Source organism: Halichoerus grypus, chromosome 11, assembly GCF_964656455.1.
Source record: "Halichoerus grypus chromosome 11, mHalGry1.hap1.1, whole genome shotgun sequence".
In the NCBI taxonomy this organism is placed as follows: domain Eukaryota; kingdom Metazoa; phylum Chordata; class Mammalia; order Carnivora; family Phocidae; genus Halichoerus; species Halichoerus grypus.
Window position 1 is genome coordinate 41,791,465 of NC_135722.1, and position 20,134 is coordinate 41,811,598.

Genomic DNA, 20,134 nt, shown 5'->3' on the forward strand with positions numbered 1-20,134 from the left:
ACCCACTTAATTGTTTTCCTGATGAAATTAATTGTGAATATTCTCATTAAAATCTTATCCTAAAAAATCTGGGAAACCCCAAATGGGAATTTTAACCATGTGAAGCTTTTTCAAGAGAATTAAAATGAGTCTAAGACCCTAAGCTTGAGGACCATTTCCAAACTGAAATTGGTAACAGCAGAATTTGAGACTGTTCTATAAAAAATGGGGTAGAAGTTTGTACACTGATAGCACATGACAAAAATACTAAACTTTCAATTAATTTGAAAAAATCATGTTTCTCAATTCTTTGGAATTTTCTCTTAAACAGTGATATTTATAAAAATGACAGTTTTGTGTCTTCCTTTCCAATTATTATGGTCATTCTTACTAAGTGTAGAAGCTGTAATACATTGTTGATGAAAGTGAAGATAGTGAGCATTCTCATCTGTTTAAAGGAATGACATTTTACCATTAACATGACATTTACTGTAGTTTTTCTTCATGCCCCTAGAACATCAGTTTGCTTCTATTCTTTTTCCCCCTTCATACCTACCTTCCTTCTTTCATTCTTTCCTTCTCCCTTAAATGATAAAAGGGTAAATTATTTATCTCATCTATTGAGATGATCTTTTTTTTTTTTTAAGGTTTTATTTATTTATTTGAGAGAGAGTGAGAAACAACATGAGAGGGGAGAGGGTCAGGGAGAAGCAGACTCCCTGCTGAGCCAGGAGCCCAATGTGGGATCATAGGACCTGAGCCGAAGGCGGTCACTTAACCAACTGAGCCACCCAGGCACCCCTTTTTCTTTTTTGATTGGTTAATATGTTTAATTACATTAATTACTTTTTAATTGAAATTTTATTGATATGCAATATTATACTCTTTTCAAGTGAACCACATAGTGATTCAACATTTAAATATACTGGGAGCCCTTACCATAGTGTTTACCATCTGTACCATACAATGTTATTACATTATTATCGACAGTATTCCCTGAGCTACACTTCACATCCACGTGACTGATGTATTTTATAACTGGAAGTTCATACCTATTGATGCCCTTCACCTACTTCACCCATCCTTCCCACCCTCTCCTCTGGCAACCACCAGTTTAATATCTGTATTTATGAATCTGTTCTTATTTTTGTTCATTTGTTTTGGTTTTAGATTCAATATACAAGGGAGAGTGTATGGTGTTTTTCTTTCTCTGACTTATTTCACTTAGCTTAAGGACCTCAAGGTCCATCCGTGTTGTCACAAATGGCAAGATTTCTTCCTTTTTTATGGCTGAATAATAGTCTGTTGGACATATATGCCACATTTTCTTTATTTATTCATCCATCAGTGGACACTTAGGTTGCTTCCATGTCTTGACTATTGCAAAGAATGCTACAATGAACTTGGGGGTGTATGCACCTTTTTGAGTTAGTGTTTTTGTTTCCTTTGGATAAATACCCAGAAGTGCACTTACTTGCTGGATCATATGGTAGTTCTTTTTTTATTTTGGGGATAACTTTCATATGTTTGTCTTAGTGGCCATGCTAGTTTACTTTCCCACCAACAGCACACAAGAGTCGCCTTTTCTCCTCTTTCTTGCCCGCACTTGTTAGAATGGTTACTATCAAAAAGACAGGAGATAACAGGTGTGAGGTGATCACTCACTGTGATTTTGATTTGCACTTCCCCGACTAGTGATGTTGAGCACTTTTCATGTACCTCTTGGCCATCTGTTTCTCCTCTGGGAAAAGGTCCATTCAGAGCCTCTGCCCATTTTTTTAAATCGGATCGGGTTTTGGTTTTTGTGGTGTTTGTTTTTTGCTATTGAGGTGTATGAGTGCTTTGTATATTTTGGATAGTAACCCCTTATCAGATAGGGCCTTTACAAATATCTTCTCCCACTGAGTTTTGCCTTTTCGTTTTGTTGGTGGCTTCCTTCACTGTGCGGGAAGCTTTTCAGTTTGATGTAGTCCCAATTGTTTGTTTTTGCTCATGCTAACCTATCAGAAAAACCAATGCCAATATCAATGTCAAGGAGGTAACTGCCCGTTTTGTGTTTTATGGCTTCAGGTCTCACATGTAGGTCTTTAATCCACTTTGAGTTTATTTTCTATATGGTGTGAGAAAGTGGTCCAGTTTTTTTTTTTTTTTTAAGATTTTTTATTTATTTATTTGACAGAGAGCTAGAGAGAGAGCATAAGTAGGCAGATGGCAGGCAGAGGGAGAAGGAGAAGCGGGCTCTCCACCGAGCAGGGAGCCCGAAGCGGGGCTCAATCCCAGGACTCTGGGATCATGACCTGAGCCGAAGGCAGACGCTTAACCAACTGAGCCACCCAGGTGCCCCGAAAGTGGTCCAGTTTCATTCTTTTATGTGTAGCTGTCCGGTTTTCCCAGCACCATTTATTGAAAAGACTATTCTTTTAGCATCGTATATCCTTGGCTTCTTTCTCATAAATTAACCATGTATGTGGATTTATTTCTGGGCTCTCTCTTCTGGTCCTTTGATCCATGTCTGTTTTTATCTCATTACTATTCCGTTTTGATAACTGTAACTTTACAATATAGTTTAAAATCAGGAAGCATGATATCTTCAGGTTTTTTTTTTTTTTTTTTTTTTTTAAGATTTATTTATTGAGAGCGAGCAGGAGGAGGGGCAGAGTTAGTGTTTTTGTTTCCTTTGGATAAAAACCCATAAGTGCACTTACTTGCTGGATCATATGGTAGTTCTTTTTTTATTTTGGGGAGAGAAAGAGCGAAAGAAGCAGACTCCACGCTGAGTGCAGAGCCCGATGTGGGGCTTGATCTTACAACCCTGAGATCATGGCCTGAGCCAAAATCAAGAGGCGGATGCCTGACTGAGCCACCTAAGCACCCCTAGTTTTGCTTTCTTCTTCTTATGATTTCTTTGGCTATGTCTTGTGGTTCCATATAAATTTGTCAATTATATCTCAATCTTAAAAATGCCACTGGAATTTGGTAGGGATTGCATTGAGTCTATAGATTGTTTTGGGTGGTCTGTACATTTTTTTTTTTTTTGTCTGTACATTTTAACTATTCTTTCAACCATGAGCACTGAATCTTGCATTTATTCATTTTTCTTCAATGTGTTACATTTTTTAGTGTGTATGCTCACTTTTTTTTTTTTTAAAGATTTATTTATTTTAGAGAGCATGTGCGTGAGCATAGAGGGGAGGGGCAGAGGGAGAGGGAGAAAAAATCCAAGCGGACTCTGTGCTAAGCACAGAGCCGGTCACCAGGCTCAGTCTCACAAGCCTGAGCTCATGACCTGACCTGAAACCAAGAGTCAGTCGCTTAACTGACTGTGCCACCCAGGTGCCCCTATATTGTTCACCTTCTTAGTTGTATTTTTATGTATTTTCTCTTTGAAATTCTAAGTGAGATTCTTAATTTCTCAGATATTTCATTGGTTTATAGAAATGCAAGAGATTTATTTTGTACCCGCCAACTTTACTGAACTTGTTCATTCTAAGTTGTTTTTTTTTATGAAGTCTTTAGGGTCTTCTATATGTATATAATATCATGTCATCTGCAAGTAGAGATGACATGATATTATACTTCTTACTTTTACTTTTTTTACATTTACTTCTTTACTTAGTTTTTTTACATTTTACTTCTTCCTTTCAAACTGGAAGCTTTTATTTCTTCTCTGAGTGCTCTGGCTAGGACTTCCAATACTATGTTGAATGAAAGTGGCGAGTGTAGGCATCTTTGTCTTGTTTTTATTTTAGGTTAGCTGTGGGCTTGTCCATCTATGGTCTTATGTTCCTTTTATTACCCACTTTGTTGAGATATTTTATCATAAACATGATGAATTTTATCAAATGTTTTTTCTGCTCTTCTGAGATCATGATTTATCCTTCATTTTGTTAATATGTCTATATTCTGTTTCTCTAACTTAAGCTGGATGCTTAGCTCATTAACTTATCAGCCTTTTTTCTAATATAAACCTCTAATGCCCTAAGTTTCTCTTCAAGTGCCATTTTCAACACATCTTAATTTTTGGAAAGTAGTACAGGTATTTTAATCGTTCACCTCTACTTATGTTTAAATGCCCTTTTTTTTTTTTTTAAGATTTTATTTATTTGACAGAGTTAGCGAGAGCAGGAACACAAGCAGGGGGAGTGGGAGAGGGAGAGGCAGGCTTCCCCCTGAGCAGGGAGCCCGATGTGGGGCTCAATCCCAGGACCCTGGGATCATGACCTGAGCCAAAGGCAGATGCTTAACGACTGAGCCAACCAGGCATCCCTTAAATGCCCATTGTGATTTATTTAGCCTGGAGTTATTTAGGAGCAATTTCTTTAATCTATCAAGCATACATAGAAATAAGTAACAAAAAATAACTGAAGACTAATGGTCTTGTGGTCAGAGAACATGGTTTGTATGATACATATTCTCTGAAGCTTATTAGGACTTGCTTTATACACAAGTATGTAGTCAACTTAAAGTGTTCTTTGGATTTTTAAGGACAAAAATTTTCTTTGCTGGGTTTTATGTTCTGTATATGTCTAATGAGACTGTTCACTGTGCTGTTTTATATTTTTATTAACTTTTGGTCTGCTTAACTTACTGTGTTAAATCTCCCATCCAGGTTGTAGAAATGACAATTTTTCTCTGTAGTTCTACCAACTTTTGATTTATGCATCTTTGAGACTATTTTATTAGGTAAGTACATGTATTTTATGTACCTGATAAATTGCCTTTGCAAAACAGAGGTAATAATACAATATCTGCCTTAAAATGGTGGTGATAATATAAATTAACATCAAATCACTGAGAACGATGTTTAACAGTACATTGTAAGTACTACTACATGCTGGCTTGAAAACAACCCTGACGGATTAGATGTGCCAATCCAAAATACTATTTACATTTCTTGTGGGTATTGATATTTTAAAATTCGTTCCTACCTTTTTCTCCCCCTATTTGTCCTATTGTTTCTCTTTACTCGTTTATGACATTTTTATCAATTCCAGGTTTTTTACTCCCCTACCACGACCAGTTTAGAAGTTATATACTTTTTAGAACTTTAGTTTCCCTTAATTTTTGCATTTTTCCTAATTTAACAAAGTCTAAAGTTAGTATCTTAATTTCCATTTTGAAACCACATAAGACCCTTAACTTTATTTCTTGATTAACATGTTATCCAGGATTTTAAGGCACACAAAATAATTTTTTAGTTCATATAAATAATGATTTAAGACTTACCTAAATATGTTGTTTATTAATCTGTTTACTTTTCCTTCTTGCATTGCCTATCTTCCCTCTGGGTCATTTTTCTTCTTTTCTTAAGTATGCACTTTAGAATCTTGCTACTCTTAAATGTGGTCAACAGACTAGTAGCATCATTACATCACCTGAGAACTTTTTTTTTTTTTTAAGATTTTATTTATTTATTTGACAGAGAGAGACACAGCGAGAGCAGGAACACAAGCAGCGGGAGTGGGAGAGGGAGAAGCAGGCCTCCCGCGGAGCAGGAAGCCCGATGTGGGGCTCGATCCCAGGACCCTGGGATCATGACCTGAGCCGAAGCCAGACGCTTAACGACTGAGCCACCCAGGCACCTGAGAACTTTTTAAAGAACTCCACTTTCAGGGACCTACTTTTAAGAAATACAGACTCCTGAGGTCCACTACAGACTTACTAGATCAGAATATGCATTTTAACCAGATCACAAAATGATTTATATGTACATTACAGCAAACTTTAGAAGTACTGCTCTAAAAATTTCATTAGATTAAGTCTGTTGATGGGCAAAGATCAGTGTTTATCTGAAAATGTCTCTTTATTTTACCCTCACTTTTGGTAGTTTTGGTGATTAACTCTAAGTTGACAGATTTTTTTTTTTTTTTTATTCATTTTTCCCTCGCAGCACTTAGCAGATAATGTTGTAGTGACTTCTGGCTTCCATTTTTGGTACTGAGAAGTTTGTCATCAGTCTTATAGCTACTTGTACCTGGTGAATCTTTATTTATTTATTTAAGTTCCATGCCCAACATGGGGCTTGAACTCACAACCCTGGGATGAAGGCACATGTTCCACCAACTGAGCCAGCCAGGCGCCCTCGTACCTGGTGAGTTTTAAATTTCTAACTGCTTGCTCATTTTTTTTGTCATTTTGTATCTTATTTCCTTAAACATTTCATGCATGGTTATTTTATATTGTTTTGATAAGGCAATGCAGCATCTGCAGGCATTGGGTAGTCTAAATCTGCTGTTCTCCTTTAGGGTTGTTTCCTTGTGTTTGGTGACTTTTAGCAAAGTTCTCCAGAGAAAGAGAACCAATAGGATATACACATACCCCTGTCCCTCTACCACATCCACAGTCTACTCCTTCTTGGGTATGCCCTCTCGCAGTGAATGAGATGCACAGTTGCCCAAAGCAGAAATCTGAAAGTCCCGACGGTCTTCTAACCACCATATCCAGTTATCACCAGGGCAAACGGATTCTCCTACATCTCAAATCTCCAGTCTACTCACTTCTCTGTTGTCCTATAATCCTTCCATGTCCAGATCAGGGAGATCTCCCCATGTCTAATCTTATTCTTCCATTTGACATAGTATGTTATTTGAACGATCTTTATAAAATGTAAATGTAATCAGGTCACTCTTCCAGATGAAAACTTTTTCAGTCCCCCATTTCCTTGAGGAAAAAAGTTTAAATGGCATGTCATGCTTTACCAGGCTCTTCATTAGCCACCCTCTCTCTACCACTCCCTGCCAGCCACCCTCAACCTCTTTCGGCTCCTCCAAGGTGGAGACGTGTTCTTGTCTGGGCCTCCACACACACTTATTTATTTATTTATTTTTTAAAAAGATTTTATTTATTTATTTATGAGAGACAGAGAGAGAGAGAGAGAGGCAGAGGGAGAAGCAGGCTCCCAAGGAGTAGGGAGCCCGATGCGGGACTCGATCCCAGAACCCTGGGATCATGACCTGAGCCGAAGGCAGATGCTTAACCATCTGAGCCACCCAGGCGCCCTCCACACACACTGTTAATCTCTTTCCACAAGCAATTACCTCCAGGGTAAATCATAATTCTTGCGCCATCCCCACCCACTCTCTAGAGCTCCTCAGATTAGCCTGGCAACTATAAGAAAGAAACCAGAGTTGGCTTTATTCATCTCTTTTGTGAAGTTCGTTCCTATGAGATGCAATCTAGAGAGAGGAAATTTTTGACTTCATCAATGCTAGAGTTTACAGGATTCTTATAAAAATAGCAAAGGCCAACAGCACTAACAAAGAATAGCAGGAAATAGCCTTCAAATCAGGAGATAACTTTACAAAGTAGTTTGTTTTTATATGGAAAAATAATGTATGGGTAAGTACACAGATATAGCACTACAAAATTATTTCTAAGACCAGTGAGTTAAAACAGCAGCAAATTCATGATGAAAATTATAATAAAATTAATCTGATTCAGTAGTAACCAAAATAGAATATATAATATTGCTTATGTCAATTTCTTTTTTTTTTTTTTTTTAAAGATTTTATTTTTCAGAGAGAGCACAAGCAGGGGGTGTGGCAGACAGAGGGAGAGGGAGAAGCAGGCTCCCCGAGAGCAGGGAGCCCGATATGGGACTCAATCCCAGGACCCTGGGATCATGACCTGAGCCGAAGGCAGATGCTTAACGACTGAGCCACCCAGGAATCCCTTATGGCAATTTTTCAAGTAAGATTGCATTTAATAGCACTGTATATACTTAATATAGTCACATTCATTTCTTAAAGTTTATGAATTTGTTTCAGTAAGGATACTTCTCAGTGTTTCTTTGGTCTATTTTAATATGTCAATTATTTAGCAAAGATTAAATTATTTAAAAATGAGTTCTCGGTAACAGTATTTTTAATAAAAACATTCCTTTTGAGAAAATATATACATTAACCCCAATACAAAATTTTAATAGGAAATCTGAGTCTCATTATGCATATGTGCACATGTGAATTTATACACTTGTACTTTGCAATAGCAGAAATATACTTATGCAGGATGCAAAATGTATACCAGGGAAGTAAGAGCCCAGGATATATATTTTTTAAGTGCAAACTCAATAAATTAGTTAAAATTTTATTACTTAGTAATGTGCGACCAGGTTACAAATTATGTGGCAGTTGTAGCAAAAGTGGCAGGGAGGAACTTCGCACTCAACATGTCTAATAAATAAAGCTTGGTGATTCATTCAATATTATACAAGATCAAAACTTCCAACATTTCTATAGATCTTTAATATCTTCGAGATATGCCAAATATTCTAGGTAGGTAAGAAATTGCCTGACATTATACTTAAAACGAATCATCTTGGAAAATTAACGGTTTTACTGTCTACAAAAGCCACACAGATCCAAAATAGGGCCTCCAAGAAAGAAAAAAAAAAAAGATTGGTCTCCCATCCTGTTATCAGTTAGGCTGTTCTTTAGATCATCAAAAATCTTTCATGATTCAGGTACATATCTGTACCCTAGGAGTTCATGAACATTGTAAATATGGTCCATTTTCTTTGCAATTAAGTATTCCCACGTTTTTGTTTTTTTTTTTTTTTTTTTAAAGATTAGACTCACAGCTGGGCTCTAGCAGGTACTGAGTGGTCCTAGGTCACTTCTGTCACGTCGTCTCGAGGCGGCAGGAAATGCACAAAGATAAGCATCAGTTTTACAGTGACTAAACGCACAACACCTAACATGGATCCAGACATAAGCATATTCCAATTATTTGCTGTGGCTTTCGGAGCTCCTATTTCTTTTGATTAGACTCAAATTTATCTAAGAAAGAATAATGCTCATTTCATAAAAGGTTAACATCTTTAGGACAATTCCTTTTTCTTCTGACAAATCTGTGTTTATATTAAACTAAATGTTTAAAAATACGAATCCTGAGCAACAGTAGTTAAGAACAGTTTTGACTAAAGAAGAAAATCCCTTCGTTGTTACACCCGAAACAGCTTCAAAAATCCAACCATGGAATGTAAGTCAGTAAGACTGGAATTCAGACTTCTGATGTCCATGGTAAACCTGAATACTCTGAGCAGAACTCAAACACACATAGTAGGTAACACGCAACAGTAAGAAGCATCAGAAATTGATGCACCTGGATTCTATTATATTTAACAAAGGTCACTCAGTCTTTCATGGATAAACCCAGCTGGGAGCACAGCACTGAACAGTGTCTTGCATTGAACAGACCTTCTGAAAGGCAACACTGGATTCCTTTTTAGACAGGCACTGACTCCCCCACCCCAGCCCCGCTCACGCCAAAATGTTCAAAACACCTAAAAGACACATTCAGAAAAAAACAATATGAATCCTGTTTTCACGAAAGCAAAAAGTTCTGGCCACTTTGGAAACTGAAGTCACTTGAATTTTTAGTTCTAGCTACCGCTCATGAAAAAGAAGAGCTTACTACCCGACAAAGCATTATTATGACAGAGTACTGGTATACCAGTGAAGGCTTCAACGAAGAGCTTTGCAACATGAGTCAACGGAAGCCATGCTCTAAGGATGCTTGTGTCGTCCGTGTGGTGAGCGCACACAGCAGTGGGGGCCTCCCCCAGTAGCCGGGCCTGTCCCCACAGGAATGGTCTGTGTTGGGTCTGTCCCCTGAGTGCCAGGCAGGGATTTCTGACCCCGGGCACAGCCCTCCAGGCTTCTACGATATGCCTTTTCTTTTATTCAAACTGTCTCTCCTCCTCTTCATCTGCTTCTTCAATGACCTGAATGTCCTCTGCTTGAGGTAAGGAAGGATTTTCCACCTGCAGTTTATTCCCATCAGCTTTACATTTCTCTTCTTCCTCTATCATTTCCTTCCATATCTTGTGGTTTTCAGTGAGGTGGTGCATTAGCTGACAAAATATTCGCCGTCTGCCTTTCCTCCTTTGTGGTTCTGTGAAATTTAAAAGCAGTATATTGTAATCATAGTGATACAATTCCCTCGTTCATTCACTAAATATCCCAGTGCCTATAATTTCCCAGGCACTTATATATGGCGCTGGGGTTGTAGTCATAAACAGTAAGATAGAAATAATCTCTGCACTATGGAGCTCATCTTCTAATGGAAAGCCCTAGGTAAGCAAAAGCAGCAAAACATGAGATGGTGGTGTTGTTAGATGAAAATAAAGCCGAGAAGGGGATTAGGGAAGACTGGGTGGGGTGAGAGGGGAGAAATGAACGATAGCAATGTGAAGTTCAACAACCTTTTTAGGATTTAAGTACTGAATTAAACACCAGTATCAAGGTTTCAGTGAATATAAATAATTTTTGGAAGCCAGTCAACTTTGTCCATGATGATGCTCAGAGGGTAGAGGTAGAAGACTACTCTTTATTATGCTAATCCTGAATACAACTGGGGAGGTGGGGGTAGTTCTTTGTAATTATGTTATCAGTTTCCATTTATAGCATGCTTGGAATGCTAGATATAATTTATTGTTTTAAGATTTTATTTATTTACTTGACAGAGAACAGGAGAGAGCACAAGCAGGGGAAAAGCAGGCTTCCCACTGAGCAAGGAGCCCAATGTGGGACTTGATCCCAGAACCCTTAGATCATGACCTGAGCCGAAGGCAGTCGTTTTAACTGACTGAGCCACGCAGGCGCCCCTTAAATTCTACTTTAAAGAGCAAATAACAGATTTCATTTATAGCTACAATGGTGACAAATGTTTTTTTCCATTTATATGCACTGCTTTATATAGAAAACTATGTCCCTACAGTTTGGCAATTCAAATCCATAACAACACAAAACTTGGTTCTCCCCTTAGGGCTAGAGAAGATGTTTCCTCTTCTCCCAACTATTGTGTTCCATCTTCCAAGTCTTTAGGAAGGGCAGATTTTAGCGGGTGGGGGAGCGCTAGCCACGCGAACACCTCACCTCACAAAATCAGCCATGGTGACACAGCCCTACGGTGCGAGCAAAGGTAGAGCCTCCTGAAGTGGACTGGCCCCAGAGAGACACCACTTTTTTTTTTTATTTGACAGAGACACAGCGAGAGAGGGAACACAAGCAGGGGGAGTGGGAGAGGGAGAAGCAGGCTTCCCGCCGAGCATGGAGCCCCATGCGGGGCTCGATCCCAGGACCCTGAGATCATGACCTGAGCCAAAGGCAGACGCTTAACGACTGAGCCACCCAGGCACCCCAAGAGACACCACTTTAACCAAGCCCGCGTGCGACCGCATTAGCACGTTCCCCGGCACACAGGAGTTAGTTACTCAAGAGACCATTCAATCTGAACATTCAGAGAGTACTCAAGATAGAACTACTCAATCTGTAGCTTAAAAACAAAGATCCAGGGGCGCCTGGGTAGCTCAGGCAGTTAGGCGTCTGACTCTTGATTTCAGCTCAGGTCACAATCTCGGGGTTGTGAGATCAAGCCCCGCTTGGGATTCTCTCTCCCTCCCCCCGGCAAAAAAAAACCACCCTAAAAACAAAGATCCAAACTTAATGTTACTAACTGCAAATATCCATTTAAGAAATTATAGCATCCCTATATTCTTACTAGGATTTAGACTGTCTTCTATTTCTTCATCATCTGTATCTAATTCTTCACCATCTTCTTCGTCGTAACAACTCTCGGTGTCCTCGTCGTCTTCTGCTTCTACCCACTGACCCGGCAGCAAGCCAGCCGCGTCGTAGGAATTACACAGAGGACCCACGATGTGGGTGATGAAAGATTCTTGGAGTTTTGCTAGTTGAGGCGAAGAACGATCCATGAAGGGACTGATGGGCAAACCAAGGTTTGCTTCCTCATCTCCCTGATCATTTTAAAAAGAAAAGTACATTTTGAACTGTTGAAAGAATAACCACTGAGCTTTGCTGTTAAAATTATCTTGAGGTTTTTTTAATATGCATAGTCTACATCAAAATAATTTTTACAAAGAAGTGTCTAATTACTGTCATTTCAACTGTATGAATTTCTCCAATATTTGAGAAATCCTAAACAAGATTTTATTTTCACACCCCACCAGTTAACCAGGATGACTGATGTTCAGTGAACAAGAAAAATACACACCAAAAAAAAAAATCAAATCTAACAACCTGAAAAATTTTATGTCTTTCTCCTAGGGGGAGATGGTATCAGCCAAGTTGTTGTACCTTAAATGCCCAGAGTTGAATTTTGCAATTGCCTTTCAACACCGTTTCTAACAGCAGAAGCAGAGGTATGGGTGGCTGAGGTGAGGGGTCGGGGTCCAACCGCCTGCCCTCTGACACCCTCCCCCTGTGGTCTCCAGGGCTTCGGAGAGCGTAATGTGAGATCAGACAGATGCAGTTTTCAAAGCCTGCTTTTGCCACCTACTACCTGTGCGGTGCTGAGCAAGCTCTATGCCCATTTCATGTGTAAAATTTTAATGTACTTTACAAAGTTGCTATGAGGATGAAAAGCAATATTAAGTATTTAGCACAGTACTGAGCATTCCTCAAAGGGTACTATTGACCTTTTTGTTCCTACTGTCTGAACTGGTGGGGAATGAAGAAACTTCAGAATGTATAAACTGTGTAGGCAAGCAGCGTCTCTCTCTGATGAGGCAACACTGTCCTAGGGAAACAACCAGAAACTGTTCTAGTGACTGGCCCATGATTAAAAATCTAGGATTTTACCTTCGGTGAGGAAGAAAACCACTGTTTACCAAAAAACCCCCCCAAAAAACAAAAAAACAAACCTCAGTTGGGTTTATTCCACAGGATTCTACAATTTTATGTTTGGCTTTTTTTTTTTTTTTTAAATAGGAGTTTGGCTTTTCTAAGCCCATGGCACTTAAATGGCTAGAGGGATATAAAGACAGGATGATAAAATAAAAAGTTGGGCAAGATTAGAATTTTGCATCCACATCCGAAGGATGCTTAATAGTATAACCAGATTGAGAAAGAAATTTAATAGTGTTGATGAAGATTGAGTAGGACTTTAGATTAGTTCCTTTAACATGTGAATAATGAAACTTAGATTAAGTAAAACTGTCTGAAATAATGTTTTTAGTGATAGATCTGGAATTACAATAGCTGACATTTTCTGAGCATTTATGTGTCAGGAACTGTTCTAAGAACTTTATTAATTCACCCAATCCTCACAGCAACCTTATGAGGTAGATACCATCAAATATTTCTATTTTATCAATGAAGAAACAGGCACAGAGGTCAAATAATTTCGCTAAGGTCACAATGCTGGTAAAGAGAAACCAGACTTCAACCTCAAGCATGGATTCCAAGTTTAATAAGCATTCTATATACTTAAATTATAAATTCAGTCTAAATGAACTTTTCTAATGTTCTTTTTTTGGGGGGGTTCCTCTACATTTATTGCAACTGCTAAATGATTAACAACATTCACAACTTCTTAGATTTAAAAACAAAAAAAACCAAAAAACTTCCGTTTTGTAACATCACAAATGTCTTCTAGGTTTTACCAATTTTCTAATGTTCTTTTACTGAATTAGTGAGTCTTCTAAAATTGGCATACACTACTATTTTATTATCTCTGTTTGCACAGATAATATAAAGATGGCATTTTCCTTAACATAAAATTCTTTTGTGAATACAAACTGAAGTCTGAGGCCGGCTTCAATTATCTTTGAGAATGAAAATGGGAACATGCAAATAGTATATTGCAACCTCTAGGTAGATATTTATAACCATTTAGATCTCCAAGTTATATATAATTTCGTTCAAATGTATCAAAATAGTAAATAATAATCTTGGAATACTTATGTATTCCCATGGTTTTTTCACCGTATAGTATTTTGTAACTTGTAAATAGCAGAGTAAGCCTTGTGGTGGGATGTTTAGCTGAGGTGGGTGAAAGACACTGCACATTCACTCTTCAGTGCAGTCCAGGTGTAACACGGTATAACAGATTCATTACCCCTACTGGAGTAGCGACTCCTGGTAAGAAAACTCTGTCTTGAAGGCCTCATTTGGTAGACCTCTTGATCTTGCCTAATTATTAGGGTCAACAAGGATTCCCAAGGAATGCAATTCCAAAGTCAAGAAGATGTATTCAGTATTTTGGAGATAATGAAATGCTGGCTTGTGGGGAAATCCATATACTTCTACGTTGTAGGGAGCTTCAGAATTGAACAAAAAAAAAACGATAAAGAGTCTGTAAAGTGGTAGTGAAACCAGTAACCAAAGGGTTAATGGGACTAATAAGTGCACCAAATCTGCTTGTTCTTGGAATGCAGCTTGCCACCATGTTTCTATAGATAATGTTCTTGCCCGACCTCACGATAGCAGAGTGTTGATTTAGTGGTTTGGCAGAGACTTAAGGCTTTACCAAGAAACCAGCCAGAACCGGTCGGGACCACCGACCTTCTCTGAGCACGGACAAGTGTCCAATAGATAAACTTTTAATGTAGGAGGGCCTAACCCCCCGCCTCCCTTCTATCATGCTGAGGATGCCATTTTCTGGTCCTGGGTCACATGAAAATATATGCGGAAGCTCCATGCAGGTGCAGACAATGAAAGGACTTCAACCCTTTTCTACTTCCTAACTTCCTTTCCTTGATTTTGAAATCCCACAGCTCCTCTCCCTTATACCCACATCCTTTTCATTTGCCTTTACATGTTCCTGACTCTCCCACTTTGAGGAGGCAAATCTGAGGCCTGCCCTTCCTAGTTTGGCTGCCTCTCAAACTCTTTGATGTATACTCAACATCTCAGTGACCGGCTTTGCTACGTGGGGGGCATACAAACTTGAGTTCAGTTACAGGAGTATTAGTTTAAAGACATGATTTTAAAACCTATAAGAGCATGTTTTTATCTTTGAATCCTAAAAAACCACGAAATACCCACTTTATCCCCATTTCTAGCCCTCAAATGTCTTCCCCTCTGCCAGGACTTTTACCCAGTGGGTGTTTCTAAGGCAGTCAGCAGTCTTTCTACAGCAGAGTTGAAAATAATTATATTTAAAGAATATCAACCCAAGTATACCCTGAATCAATTAAAAACAATTTCATCTGGAAAAGCTATAGGCACTCAGGGTTTTAAAAGAGACCTTACCTCTAGCCTCAAGGGACATTCGACCCATGGCAGTTGGGAATGAGCTATTTTTTAAATTTTATCAGCAAAAAAGAGCTGAGAAAATACTAAGACCAGCGCAAATTCTACAATTTCTAACCATTTTTGGTCAAAGTAACCAGACTTCAAACATTTAACATAGCTATCCAAATCCCAAAGACTTGTGTTTTCAGAAGGCAGCTCTCAAGAATCCCACCCACCTCAAGTTTCCACTTACCTGCTCATAAAATTCATTGACAATGCCCTCTGTCCATTTCAAATGCAAGTCCCGAACTTTCGCCGGGCCGTTGATGTCTGCCAGCTTGATGCACACCTGGCATACTAAGAGGCGGTCATTCTCATTGCTCCATTCTATGCCGTTACTATTTACATCGTTGGCCTATTTTGGACAAACAATTATTTTAGGTTCTGAGGGCACAGTTTTGTCTTTTTAACCAAATTATCTTAAAACTGCTTCCTGTCTAAATTACAGGAAGGAATATGGGTTAAGTTTCCCTTTGAAGTGTCATGATTTTGTTTCATTGGAAGCAAAGCACCATAAAAACATAACAAACCATAGGTTTCAATATTCGCGATTGCCACAGAAAATTGTGACATGTGTATATATAACATATATGTTAATATATATGTATACGTAAAACATCAATAAATCATTTAAGAATTGTAACTAATTCTGCAAAAAAGAACACTTAGGATCCACAGAGAAGTTGGCTTCAGCTGTGAAAGGAAAATATGTAGTTGAAAGAACACAAGTCTTAAAAGCTGATCCCTATGGTTTCAAATCCCGACTCAATGATTTATTCATTGTGTAATACTGGAAAAATTACTTAATCTCCTTGAATCTGTCTTCATCTATAAAACAGAAAAAGTAGTACCAATCTAGCCATATTACCATGAGGATTAATAAATGAAAAATGCTTTGTTCATAGTAAATGTAATTATCATCACTAATTAGGCAAATTACTCTGCCTTTCAAAAACTCAAATTTTCTCTTGTAAAAAATGAAGTAAATGGGCCAGATCAGTGGCTTCTGAACTTTGAGGGTATTTTGGGCACCAAACCCTTTTGTCAAAGGAAAATTTATGTAGACCACCACTACAGAAAACACTTAAAAGGAAAGCTTTTCTGATTGAAACCATGTAGGTATGGGATTTTCCTGAGAGACTATGGAATAGAAACCGCTGAGGAACACAGATTCAAAAGTATTGGACTAGGTGATCTTTTACCTGTGAAAACTTCTATTACTCTGACTTAAGCACTTAAATGCATTTTATTATTAAATAAAATAGAGCTACACAACTATAAAATAATTTTAAAGGCACATGGATTTCTCGCTGATTTTTAGAAGTATTTGATATCACGACAGCCACATATAGGGTCGCCACGCAGGGGGTTAAATCTAGTATTCCCTTGTTACCAGTTCCTCCAGCCCGAAGGTACACCTCTCCTTTCTGTCACAAATGTCATTGGCAACAGCTTCCTGCCAGCCAAAGCAGGAGCAGCCTTCCCGCAGGAATCTGTAAAGCAGTGGTTCTCAGAGGGACAGAACACCTTCCAGGGAGTACCCCTGTCACCTGAGGACAGTGATTCTCAATTCCCTACTGACTGTGAATCCCTGACGGCAGGGATTTCCACCTGTTCTCTCCTTATTCTCTGCTGGCGCGACTGGGCAGAGAGGGCGATCCCAGGACTCGTTCAATGAGAACATTATTCTCAAGTGGAAGAGTGGAAGCTACTTCTCTCCCACACCAGCCAGTTAAAGACTAATAGGAAGAAGGGATTAACAGGTGCAGTGAGGGATGCATAACTGGCTCAGAGAAACACATCTTTAATTTCATAAAATAACTTACTTGGCACCGTGCACAACGTTCTCCAGTCTGCCCCTAAAAGCTTTTGACATCATGAACTGGCTTATCACCATGTGAAAGAAAGTTGTAAGTCTATGTGTCAGAAAGGAAAGGTAGCAAGTGATAGTACGTTTAGGACATGTTATAACAAAAAAAAGTTATTTTAAAAAATACTGACATACATATCGTCTCACATCAGATATTATGACTTTATGAGTAGTATTAATTCTAACTTAACATTATAAAAAACACTTATCAGTAATACCGACAATAGTGATTTCCATCACTGAAACCAGACAGTAAGTTGTGTCACCAACCTTGGCGTTGAATTCAGCAAGGAAATCAAAATGCTTTTTAAGATCCGTGGCAAGGATTGCTTCAATGACCAAAAAACGAAAGCGCTTGAATTCCACATGATCGAGATTAAGAAGGAAGTTGTATTCTGGGCGAGAGAGATACAGATTCCAAGCTGATGCAGCATGATGATTTTCTAGAACAGATCTGTCGTTGTACAAAACTGCCTGAAAAGTAATAAAAATGAGTCAGGCGTCTCAGAGATATTAATCTTTAATAATAAACAGAGTTAGGTTGGAAGAATACAAACAATGAGTAACTACTACATGCTAAGCATTTTAATATCTGTGAAGAAGGCTTGTGGGCATTTTCTAAATGAGTTTACCGAAGTACAAAAAGGGTAAGGTAGACCTTGCCAGCATCTACATCTAGTAGGTGAAAGGGTAATTCGTCTCCCAAGTCCATCTTTGCAGACACCATGCTGCCCTCAGGAGATGTAAAGTTGATATTTGAGGTCTACTTCATTGAATCCAATGAACCTTCTTAGATAATGCTTCTGTTAGTGAAGTCTTTAGAGGGAGAGCAGGTGTAGGGACACATTTCTCTTCTTCAAGTGGCGTGTGATCAGTGGTGCTGATGACCAAAGAGGAAGCAGGAGTGCTGTCCCGGGTGAGGGAGAGTCCTGCATGTCCAGGAAGAACACATTCCTACACTCTGATCCGGGCACAGTGCCCGGGAGTAAGAGAAGCGTGAAACAGGTAACACAAATCCTCTGGTTCAGCTGCTGTGCAACTCTTCACTTCTTATCCACCTCATTTCAATGCAAGACCCTCAGGACTCTAGAACTTCGGAATACAGATTTAAAAAAACCAATGGCTTAGAGAATTGCTAGAGCCTCTTCTATCTCTAAAAATCAAGCAATTAAAAAAATTATTAAATAAGCATAGTAATTATTTTAAAAACGTTCACAGTGCTAAAGGCTAGGAATAAAAAAAAAACTTGTCCCTGTTTTCACAGAGCTTCTTGTTAATAAGAAAGAAGGACAGATAAAAATAGAATGCAATCCACATTAAAGTACACATTCTGGGGGGCGCCTAGGAGGCTCAGTCAGTTAAGCGTCTGCCTTCGGCTCAGGTCGTGATCTCAGGGTCCTGGGATCAAATCCCGTGTCGGGCTGCCTGCTCAGTGGGGAGTCTGCTTCTCTCTCTCCCTCTGTCCTTCCCCACTTGTGTTCTCTCTCTCACTTGTTCTCTCTCTCTCAAATAAATAAATAAAATCCTAAAAAAAAAAAAGATACATATTCTGGGAACTAAATTAAACAAGTTTATGTGTGATTTGTGAAAATAAGCCATAGTCTAAATATAAGACAGATACTTAACATCATTTGTTTTTTTACACCATTTGATTTTATGAAAGTAATGATGATTTAAGCTTTGTAATGGGACATATAAAGGCTGCAAGCAATCTAAATGTCCATCAGGGGATGAATGGATAAAGATGTGGGGGGGGTGTGTGTGTGTGTGTGTGAGAGAGAGAGAGAGAGAGAGATGGAATATTTATTTAGCCATGAGAAAGAAGGTAATCCTGCCATTTGAGACAACATGGATGGACCTTGAGAGCACAATGCTAAGTGAGTTAAATCAAGAAAGACATACTGTATGGTATCTCTTATATGTGGAATCTTAAAAAGCTGAACTCATAGAAACACAGACCAGAGGGTGAGGGAATTGGGGAGATGTTGGTCAAAGGGTACAAACTTCAGTTATAGGATGACAAAGTTCTGGGGACCTAATGCCCAGCATTGTGATTACAGTTAATAGTACTGTATTATATATTTGAAAGTTGCTAACAGACTAGATCTTAAATGTACTCACAAAAAAGATATATTAGGTGACATCATGGTAGTATTACAATGATATGTGTATCAAATGAACATGTACACCTTAACACAATGTTACATTATCAATTATATGTCAATAAAAAAAATAATGTCAAAAAAATTTATACTAGCCTTATTACAACTTCCAAACATCATAAACCTCAAAGAGAAAGATTAAGCTTCAAAGACTCCCTAAGGGGTCATTTTATATTTAATAGTGATTTCACTAATTCATATTCAAATCTGATGAAAACTGATAAACTATTAGAACAGCTTTGTCTGTTCAGGAAGAAGTAACCAAACATCCAGCTCAATAAAGCACAACATAGAGTAAGTGCCCTGTAGAGCTAGCTGACGTAATAAACTCTTGGCTAGCAAGATCAGGAAAAGAAATAAGTTCAGAATTTCTTCACCATTCAAACTGCCCTTTGAAATTACCAAAGAAATATAAAATAGGGGCAAAAAAAATCTGAATCAATATTAAAATCTAGATATTATCATCATACTGGAAATTTCAAATACATGGGGAAAGTGGGAATGGATTGAGGAGAGGCCAACTAAGTTATTGCATGAGAAGGAAAAACCCACCTGGAGAATAAGTGGACGGAGTCCCCTGCTGGACCCCAATAAACCCACTACCTCATAGATGAGTAGAGGCAAGAAACAATCATGGAGCAGTAAGTAGGAGGCAAATGAGCGTTCCACTTTAGGAAGAATATTCAGTGAACACACAGAACAATAAGCCAAGCTTAAACCTGGTAAGAAAAACATTCTAGGTAAAACAGATGGTGAAGCCTCAGCTGGCTTTTCCTGAGGGCTTTCTGACAACCAGAGAGGGAAGACCAGCCCCAGCTAATTTGGAGCTGCAGTAACTATGCTTGGACTTTGTGCTAAAGCATCTTGATCCCGGCTTTCTCCAGCTAGGGATCCCCTTCCTTCGCTCCACAGGCAAATCTCTAATTTGGCAAAGCAAATTTGTTTTTCACCCTCTTTTTGAGTTGGAAAGATGTGAAACAGGATTTAATACAAACTGATAGAATTAATCTTAACAAATTAAATAAACACCTTTCAATAAATGAAAAGAGAAAACTCAGCAGACATATCAAAGACTTAGATCACAC

General features: G+C 38.5%; 1 protein-coding gene and 1 long non-coding RNA gene across 2 annotated transcripts in view; one reads left to right on the plus strand and one right to left on the minus strand.

Annotated features, from left to right (window-relative positions):
• Nucleotides 1-5,754: 5,754 nt before the first annotated feature.
• Nucleotides 5,755-7,823, plus strand: LOC144379436 (uncharacterized). The gene is made up of 2 exons (XR_013442408.1): nt 5,755-6,070; nt 7,484-7,823. It is a non-coding gene; the product is annotated as an uncharacterized LOC144379436 (long non-coding RNA).
• Nucleotides 7,088-20,134, minus strand: part of PDE3B (phosphodiesterase 3B) — a 169,608-nt gene continuing 156,561 nt past the window's right edge. The window contains exons 13-16 of the mRNA XM_036119328.2: nt 17,158-17,361; nt 15,211-15,372; nt 11,482-11,737; nt 7,088-9,873 (exon numbers count right to left, since the gene is read on the minus strand). Coding sequence (XP_035975221.1) covers nt 9,659-9,873; nt 11,482-11,737; nt 15,211-15,372; nt 17,158-17,361 — 837 coding nt within the window. The 3' untranslated portion in view covers nt 7,088-9,658. The remainder of the gene's footprint in view (nt 9,874-11,481; nt 11,738-15,210; nt 15,373-17,157; nt 17,362-20,134) is intronic.